General features: G+C 41.5%; 1 protein-coding gene across 1 annotated transcript in view; it reads left to right on the top strand.

The window, feature by feature from the left end:
- Positions 1 to 997: 997 nt before the first annotated feature.
- The window catches only part of ralgapa2 (Ral GTPase activating protein catalytic subunit alpha 2), a gene marked incomplete at its 5' end in the record, with an annotated part of 107,153 nt that continues 97,919 nt past the window's right edge, over positions 998 to 10,231 (top strand). Inside the window, one exon of the mRNA XM_080012977.1 lies at positions 998 to 1,103. Coding sequence (XP_079869103.1) covers positions 998 to 1,103 — 106 coding nt within the window. The remainder of the gene's footprint in view (positions 1,104 to 10,231) is intronic.

The following is a 10,231-nucleotide window of genomic DNA, read 5'->3' as shown; positions in this document are numbered from 1 at the left end:
GTAACACTGATTGAAATGATTTTACTTTTAAATCAATTTATTTTATATAAAACGATGAAAAAAAAGAAATATATATATATATACACATATATATATCGATGAATATATATACTGTATGTAATGATGAATATATATATATATTTATACTATATATAAATATGACTATATATATAAACTATATATACAGTATATATATATGATGAATATATAAAAAGATGAATATATATAGATATATTTGTTATATATTTGTTGTGTATTTGTTATATATTTGTTAAATATTTGTTATATATTTGTTGTATATTTGTTATATATTTGTTAGACATTTGTTATATATTTGTTGTATATTTGTGATATATTTGTTCTATGTCTGCTGTATATCTGTCGTATATTTGCGATGTATTTATGATATATTTGTTCTATGTCTGTTGTATATCTGTCGTATATTTGCGATGTATTTGTGATATATTTGTTCTATGTCTGTTGTATATCTGTCGTATATTTGCGATGTATTTGTGATATATTTGTTCTTTGTGTGTTGTGCATTTGTTGTGTATTTGCTATACATGTATTATATACTTGTTGTATATTTGTTAAACATTTGTTATATACTTGTTGTATATTCGTGATGTATTTATTATATATCTGTTGTATACCCGCTGTGCGTTTGCGATGTACGTATGATGTCCTTGCTCTCCGTGCGTTGTGCCTTCGCCGTGCATTTGCCGCGGCCTCGTCCTCGTCGAACAGCAGGTGCTCTTCGGCCGCCGGGTCCGGACCACGTGACCGGCGTCCGGGCCGCCGTTGGCCAGCCGCAGGCCGGCGGACCCCGCCGCGGGCCGCGGCCGCTTCCGTGTTTACACCCCGCGCGGGCTGCACGCGCACCGCACAGAGCGCAGAGCGACGCCGCCACTCGGGGAGGCTCCGCGCGTGCTCCGACACAGACGCCTTCAGCCGCCACCGTCGCATTTTTTTTTTTTTTTTTTTCTTTTACAGCGGGATGTTCACCCGAAGGGGCCATGGGGACGTCAAGAAATCTACACAGAAAGTTCTGGACCCGAAGAAGGATGTGCTGACCCGGTTGAAGCACCTCCGCTCCCTGCTGGGTGAGTGCGAATGTCAACCCGGAGCGCTGGTGCTAGAGGAGCTAGCGGCGGCTAGCGGCGGCTAGCGGGAGCTAGCTAGCCTGCTAGCTGTCACCGCGGTTCGAACGCTCAGGTGACTACCCCGGCTAAGCTAACGACAAGCCTGGGTGTTAGCTCGCCCTGCTGCTCACAGAGACGGCGCCGTGTCGGGCAGGATAGCGGTCGCTGACAAGTAACGTTGGCTGTACCGAACCCACGCGTTATTGTACGAGGCGGAGGCTCGTATCGGAGCTGTACGTTGAGCAACGCGCCTCACTGTGTGTACGGTCTCTGGCTGTCAGCTGGGGGCTTCGACGCAGCTCATTCCAGTGGTTCTAAACCTCGGGTCCGGGGAGCCCCGCGGGGTCCTCCAAGAGGTTCCGGGGGCGCCCCAGCAAAACAGTCAGACAGAACTGTATTTTATTCACAGGCGTTAGTTCCATCAGAGGATAGCAACACTGTTGTTCACAGATTCGCTGTTATCTCACATTACTATATTATCCACCAGAGGTGTCGCGACACCAGCATCTTTGCAGTCCCTACCAATACCAGCGAAATTCCACAATTCTCGATTCCAAATTCGATACCAGGGCAAATACAACAGCAGTGTTGTACTGCAGTCGAAACACAAGCAGCGTTTTGCATAGACAAAACCAGGATCTTTGTATGGTGCAGTCCACACCTGTCTTTAGCGCAGGCAGTTTGGACGACATCATATCTAACAATAAAGGTCTTCTCAGATCGGCGCTCAAGAGACATGATCTTATTAAATGGGATCTGTGGCCTAATACGTACAAGGCTCTTAATTTCACTTGTTTAAAAGTGGAGTTTTGCCATAACTGTATATCTGTTCTAAAGCCACCTGACTTATGCTGCACATAAGGTGTTTGTATTACAGACAGAATCTGTTTCCGTTGCAATACATAAGCTACATTCACACATGAACTCTGCATAATGTCCAGATAATCAGGTCCGGACATTATCTGGATTTATTTACCCTTTCACACGTGTAGCTAGAAACCGGAGATTGTCTGTGTCAGAGGCGTTTACACTACCTGGAAATAATCCATTTGCTTTAGACAAGGGGCTGTGCTTGGGTAGAGCAGGAGGCAGGATGTGAGGCAATGAGGCTGCAGCCGTATCTGTTTTTGCCGTTGATACTTATGTACTGCACATATATTTGGACGTAATATAAAGGAAAGAGTGAAAGTAATAATAAAGAAAGCAGAAAAGAGTATGAAGCAGCAACGGTCTGTGCACAAAGATCCGCACAAGGGTAAATAACTGGCGCATGACAGACGTCATCAACACGCGACAGGCCCACTCGCTCGCTGTGAATGATCCAGATAATCACCTGCTCTGTTCAAACATGCCGCTCACCCAGAGTTTGTACCAGGGTGTTGGCTGGGTAAAGTCTGGTTAATGTCCGGTCCAAATGATTTGGACATTTGCGTTCACACGTACATCTCCTCCAGGTAATGTCCAGATAATTTCCGGGTTCTAGTGCATGTGTGGAAGCAGCTCTCGACAGATCAACTTCTGCAAGGAAGATCATTGTGTTTCAAAATAGGTGATGGGCCTACAAGGGTGTGCAAGCTCTGCTTGTGTCAACCGTGCTTCTCCATTAAGACTCAGTTGGCAGAGTTTCACTGGTTTACCAGTCAAAGGCGGGGTAGAAGCAGAGCTAATAATTGTGTACATTATTCGGGAGGTATTTATCAAATATATTTGATTAAATTCTATATGTGAATTTTAATGTTTTCACTCATCTGTTTTTTAAAATATATCTATGTGAAGATGGGACCATAGTTTAGCAATAAAAAGCTGTCACTGGTTTGACATTTATCTAATTTGCATTTATTGGACCCAGAAGGGCAGCGAGGCTGAAAAAAAACTTACAATTTAGATTTGAGGTTTCCTTTATGCTATATATCAAATGTAGTAGGTTACATTTTGAATCACATAACTTATAACTTGGTTTTGTGGCGAATATCCTTATATGCAAAGCATCTTCTGTTTTTTTTTTTTAATCCAAATATCTTGATGCACTCCCTATCTAAATACAGAGCTGTTTTGCTGGAGTTTCATTGAAATTCAGTCGGAGACGGGATATTGCAGTGTTGTCTTGCTTCACACAGGTTGACTTTCACTTCTCACACACGTTTCACACGGTGGCGATACCGTTCACTTCCTGTGCACTCGCCTCTTCAACGGTAGCGTGTATTTGAGCTGACGTGTTTAAAAAAACAAACAAAAAAATAACCTCCCACAACCCCATTCTGCTGTGATATCACAGCTTCAATGTCAAGACCAGTGTGGCGCAGTCGGAGGTCAGTCCAGAGCTTTGGACGTCTGATTCTCCCATTTGTTGTTCTTGCCCTTATGCGCTGATAAAGCTGAGGCTGTTCTGTTTGTCCAGCGGCTGATAGTGCGGCCGTACGTGTCGCTTTCCCCCAGATATTCAAGCTGTCCACCTTCTGCAGCGCTTAAAAGCCAAGGAAGGATTTCCTCTTGCTGCCGCTGGTTCCTGTGCGGACAGGAAGCGCTGAGGAGTGATGGGGTGATAGGAGGAGTGGAGGTGGTGTTGTGATATCGAACATGTTGGCTTGTCAGTTTTTCATAAAATCAACCGATAACCTGTTTGTTTCTAGAGCATTTTGAAGCTTGTAAAGACAGCCCGTGTGCTCGGCATCCTATAACATCATGGCCCATAAAGGCCCATATTGGTGTAAATTTTAGGGGCCACGATGACCAGAGATGTTCTCTGTCTCTAGGTGTATGGAGTTTGTACGGTGTATGCTTAAGATCACGGCCTAACTTACTAAAAATCGTTACTATACAGTCATCGCTGCTATTTATGTTAAAAAGTTGTGGAGAACATTCGGTGAGACAGTTAGTCATAGCTAATTGGCCCATGTGAAAATGATTTAATCTAATAATTGTCCATTAATATCAACTCTCTTCCACTTCCCAAGCAGGACGTGACTTTGAAATTCTGCTTTTTTTAACTTAAATTGTCTTTTGAAGAGGGGTCGTAACATCTGCAGGGGATTTAGCCGACGTTGACATTTTTCATGTTTTTATCCGTAAATTTTTATGAATATGTCGGAAATGTAAAGATACAAGATATCAAAAAAAAGGAGCAATTTAGAGCAAAATTGTCTGGCCGCTGTTGTAAAATGACCATGACACATAACGAGTCCAATATGCTCCCTTCAGGAAATAACTTTCCTATTTTTTGACAGGGGATTATCTGGTAGTTCTTAAAATACAGTAACTATTGTGTACTTACCGTTATCAACTATGGTTTGCCCACATGACTGTTGTTGCTGGCTTCTATTGGCAAATCTCACAATGACTTATTTGATATTAATAATGCTCTGGAGAGAATGCACAGTGTGTTGGGCCATCTTGCGTGACCAATGTGCATCGGTGGTGCTGTACCTGGATGGTTAGAATTTGGTTTGGAGCTTTTTTTTTTTTTTTTTTTTCCCTGAGCAGCCCAGTGGTGGTTTTCTGCTCACTGAGCAGATCTGTGGGATAGTGAGTGTGAAAGCTGCTGCATGTTAATTTGCCCGTCATGCCTGGTTGGATTTGGCTGCGGCTGTTAATTACACAAGCCCAGCAGACCACCTGATCTTACGCAGCCTCTCTCACTGGATGTACAAATGGCTATTTCTGAGCCTCTGTTTATCTCTCCTGGCTCATTTTACATTCACTGTAGCATGCTGCTGCTCCAGTTCCTCCGGCAGTGGGACTGGGATAATGGTGAGGTGTATAATGGGCAATAAACTGTTTATTTATAAAAATTTTACCTTGCCCACTGCTGTCCTGGAAGCTTAACCATGGCATTCCACACCTTTCCACCGCTAATCACAACGTTGCCAGATCAATTTGCGTATAAAAACTTCAACTTAAGTCATTCATGGCTCTACCGGTTTGCTTTTGAGATCTGTATCAATACCAAGCTAAATAAAAGTCAATATTTTGGGTGATTACTAGTGAGCTCTGGGTCTAGGCTTGTAAGTGTCATCAAGATTGCAGACAAAGGGATTTTTTTGAGCTCCACTCTGGTCTTTGAGAGTGAGCAAGTGGGTGCTTGTGTTATGATCCATCTCCCCGCGTACAAGCCCTGAGACGCTGGGGTCAGGGGTCAACCAGAAGGGCTTCTGTTATGAAGGGAAATCATGAGTTCAACTGTGGGGTGGTGGGCGATAAACGCTGGATGAGATGCAGGTCTCCCGCTCAACTTGAGGCGTTGGATCCCAAATCTTTGGAAAACACTCAGGTCAAAGTCGTGGACAACTCCAGCCACTTGTCAGTCACCTTTTTTCTCAAGCTGGGCAGGGAAGTGGTTCACACCTTGTGTAAAGTTGTTGCTCAAGTGTCATAAATAGAGACTGGAGGAACGGTGAGTTTGGCATAAATAGATTATTGCTTACACATCATGCTTGGGTTAAGGTTAGGGTTAAACAATAAACAGCCAATAAAAAATATTGGCCCCTGAGTTACCTGATGTTTCAGTACATCCGGGCGAGAGGGAGGGGAGCACATGCATTGCATAGTGCCAAAATTATATTTGGCTTTGGTTTCATATCATATTTACACCATTTTATAGTCAATACTTTCAATATTTACCATGTAGCATTTACAACTATCTGCAACCGATCAGATGGTCATCGCTATCAGTGCCATCCTTAAAGCCATGCTCATACTTTCTTTGAAACTTGTTTTAAATGTTATTTCTTCTCCCAATGATGCAGATTATTAAGAATTTTCATTGCTACTGGCTAGTGTACAGTTTTTATACATTTTCTCAAACTACCAGTCTGTCATGTCATCTCTGACACCTGATATCAGTTTAGCTTCCTGATAATATGTTTTTTGGTGTCATTGCTATGTTCTATAGCCCTTTAGAGCTGGGTTATTATCCTTTTTTGATACCACTTTTCTTTTTTTTAATACTATTAATAATAACTATACTTCAACTTAATAACTATAACTTCAAAAATTTTTAATAACAGTATCGTACTTCAATACCCTGCCAGACTCTCTAGTCTAGACATAGTTTGGTGACCATTGGGTTGGGTCATACAGCAACTGCAACAAGGTTGTTTTGGGCTTAAATTGTTGGGGGACAGAAATTTCAACTTTAGACGAAGTATGAAGTATTTTTTGAATGCAGCTGTTTTTAGTTCTATGAGCAAAACCCTCTTTATCAACCAATAAAATAAAAATAAAAAATAGTAATAATAATTCAAAAACGGTTTTATCCCTGTCATGTGGTGGCTTCTGTTTAGAACCTACATTATGAATACTAAATAGTTCACAGCATTTTGATCAGTGTTGGATGAAAGGCTTTTTCTTTGAGCCGCTGGCCCGCTATAGGCCAAAGGGAAAGAAAGGACCAATGCTCCCTCTGTTCTGCAGTGAAGGGTATCTGTGGGATTTTTTTTTTTTTAGACTGTACATGAAAGTAAAGAAAACCAGTATGGCCTGTCATGCAGGCCGCCTGGACGTAAGTTCAACACTGTACCCAAGTCTTGTTTTCACAGTAGCCAATTCAAGTCCAATTCTATGGGTTATTTAAGTACTTCAACTGATCAAGATTTGATCGCTCACTGTGAGTTGTATCTGGACTTCCAGCATGTCTGCTGCCATTAATCTGCTATGGCTTAATGTGGATTTGCTACAGACTGTATTGAAAACACTACATTAACCATACATTTTGAGCCAAACTCGCCCTGTTCTCAACTCTCAAGACTCTTGCTATTCGGCTCAGGCAGATTTACAATGAAATTATTAATCGACGATTGACTCCATCGTTCATGATTGACATTAATGATAGACAAGTTATTTATTTATTTATTTATTTATTTTATACATTTCTTTAAACAAAATCTTTATCCGCCAGGAAAAATCCGAGCATTGAAACGGTGTAGGTGCAGTTTACTGTGTTCTGAAACTGGAGTGGCGAGGGAGAGGGGAAGAGGTAGAGAGGGGGAGGGAGAGAGGGGAAGAGAGAGAGGGGAAGAAGGCTCTCGCCTTCTCTGCTCAGAGCTGTTGAGTTACCACTTGTGATCGGATCTCACTTCCCCGCTCCATATGCAAATCTTGTGATTATAATATAGCGATATATATATATATATATATAATATAATCTCATAGAGAAAGATTTTGATTTATTTTGTTTCCTTAGTTTCTTACTTGTATGGAAAATGAAAAACATAAACCTAACTCAGAGAATGAGAGCAGAGTTGTTTTCATTTCTCATCCAGACAGCGGTGTACCGTGCGCACGCAGTGCCTGTGTCTTTATCATATATGGATTTATTTTAGTTTGTTTCATTCATGTATGAAAGTTTTTAAACACAACTGAGTTATGGGACTGTCCCGTTCCAAAAAAACCTGTGCATCCCCGGTGGGGACCGGTTTCTTTCCGTTGCTGTGGGACTTAATTTAGTAAAAACTGGACGTTCTGGGTAAATTCTTTACTTGTAAATAATAAATTCTGCACTTCTGTAAGGGAGCGACTGCATTCACCACATTACATTACGTTCTATGCCCCCCTCCAATTAAAATCTTCAGTAATTGGAATTTTGCATGATCGCCCAAGCCTATATGCTATACCAGGTTTAACTCCTGTTTGAGCTGTTCTTTTTGGCTTGCTGATCAGCTATGCCTGATATTGTCCTCTGCTTGGCACTAATGGTCTATTAAGGTGAGTATTTAAGGGCTACCAAAAGAGGAAGTGTAGCTGCTGCCCACTTTCTTTGCTGCCCAAAGCTAAGTTGCCAAGTTCAGCTACTCTTTGATCAATGAGCTCATGCAGGGATAAGGTCAGGCCTTTGCCAATGCTACCCTGGTTCACACTGTGCCATCGCTGCAAATATGGCTGGGCCTCAATCTGTTTCGCAGCTAGACACTGTCTTCATGTTGAGACATTCATTCGGTTTTTGGCACAGTGGTATTATTATAATGAAATCACACTCACCATAAAGTCTTACAATGATCCATTTACTTTGGCTTGTTTTTCCTTTTTGTTATCTATGCATCATCAAGTAGATTTTCATGCATTGCCAAACCTATCAGTATTATAGGTATTATAAACTTGTTGTAATTTCATCCAAAGGCGCTTATTTATTACAGACCAGCACACCACACATTAATCACAATCTGCATCTAAGAGTGTGTGCAGTTGCTCCTTTGCCTCAGCCTGACAGAATGGTAATCGCTCTCCTTCAATACACCACTCTGAGACGATGATGATGTAATGCATGGCCAAGCTTGTCGTTAATGCTCATCTCTCCTGAGTAGCTCTGGCATCTTAAATCTGTCATCCTGGTCCATGCCTATAGAACCGTTTGTTATGCTGCACTCTTAGGCTTTGCAGCAGACAGAAGGATTTATCAGCTCAACCAACCTATAAATCAGATCGCTCTCTTGTCAATGCTGATAAAGAGTGCTGATTGAAGGCACTGCAATTGCCTCTAATTAGAGGCTACAATTTAACACCGTGGGATGAATTATGATGGACATTTCAGACCTGCTCCTCAGTGAGCCAACTGAGTAGTGGAGGAGCAGCTGTGTGATGTTAGGCCTAGGAACGAGGCTCATTCAGTCTACTAGTCAGCTTTCTCTGTAAATTTCACAATACGACAGACTCACTTAGTCTCAGCTGGTTGCTATGGATTGATTATTAACCTCCTTTCAACAAGGTTCAAAAGTCACCGTGTTCTGACGAGGGCCCTGGAGTACTGTTGGCTACTGATTTGAACCTTTCTTGACAAATCTCCCTTTTTTTTTGTCCCTTTGTTTGGAAAAGCCTGTCAGTCGGAGGAGAACAGGATTGCTCAGAACATTGCTCAGAAGGCTGCTAGATGCAACAACTGTTGGTCGTTGCCCTGGATTTCTTTCGAAGTGAAATTATCACATGTAGTGTAAAACCAAACCAATTAAGATTGGTGATTTTGGCGGCCCAATGAGGTGCTCTGGCTCTGGGGATTTCACACATTAAGTTTTGCCGGGTGTAGGAAATGTGGTCTGACTTCCTCTGACCAAACAAAGAAATTATGTTGTCCGTTCTGCACTAGGCTGTTAACTTGGATTTCTTTTAGTCTAATATTTATTTTATATGGTGTTAACTTAACTAACTATTCTATTCTATTTTGACCATGCAATCAAGAGACTGTTATGTTAATTACATTACAAGCATGTACTTTCTTTGACCACATCAGTCAATAATAATGTGAAATGTCTTTAAAGACATAATTGCATAAATAATTATTTGAAATAGAAACATTCAAAATCAGGCCAATAATATTAAAATGTATATTTATGTTATTTGTTATTAAAAATATTGGGATACAACTTACCAATAAATATTGGTAAGTTGTTTTGGACACGTCACACCGATGGACATTTCTCTGATTAGCTGGGCTTCAAAGAATATCTAATAAATAATTTATTTAAGTAAAATATCAGATATAATGTGAATTGCTTCATTAGATATACTGCTTTGAATAATGTGTACTTGTTTGCTGTTTTTGTTGCGGACTGCTGCTGGCTTTCCTGTCTGGATACATCTTTTCAATGGGGGTCCTGTCTCTATTTCTGACGTACTACGAAATGCAGACTGTGAAAATGCATTACCCCTGAAAGACAACATGTTTCTGTTCTTTCAAATGAAACTATCCACCTCCCGCAGCCCCTTCTGTTTTCCCAGGAATCCTGTATCCATGTGTGTGTATGTAGATAAACTATTGTGCCTCCTGTATTAGCAGCCACTGCCATGTCTTCTTGTGCCTGGGATTTTCAATAGCCCTCTGGCTCTGCTCTGAGCTCTCTGCCAAAGAAACGTATCACTCTCTTTTCCACCCCCCCCAGCTCTAGTGTGCCAAAAATTGAGTGCACCTGCAGTGCTAGCTGTCCTGGAGCTCATACTAATGAGCCTCTGTCTGATCAAAGTCTTGGTGAGGCGTTTAACTCATCCTCAAACTCCCAGGGGGTTAAATATCATTTGACATACTTTTGAACAGTAACTGTGCGTTCTTGCCATCACACAGATAGCAGGCTGATTGAGTTTAAACTGTGAGCCATGGGCAGAAGGGT

The sequence above is a fragment of the Zeus faber genome (assembly GCF_960531495.2).
Source record: "Zeus faber genome assembly, chromosome: 13".
Classification (NCBI taxonomy): Eukaryota; Metazoa; Chordata; class Actinopteri; order Zeiformes; family Zeidae; genus Zeus; species Zeus faber.
The sequence above is the reverse complement of the archived record's forward strand: the minus strand, read 5'-3'. Positions and strand labels throughout refer to the sequence as shown.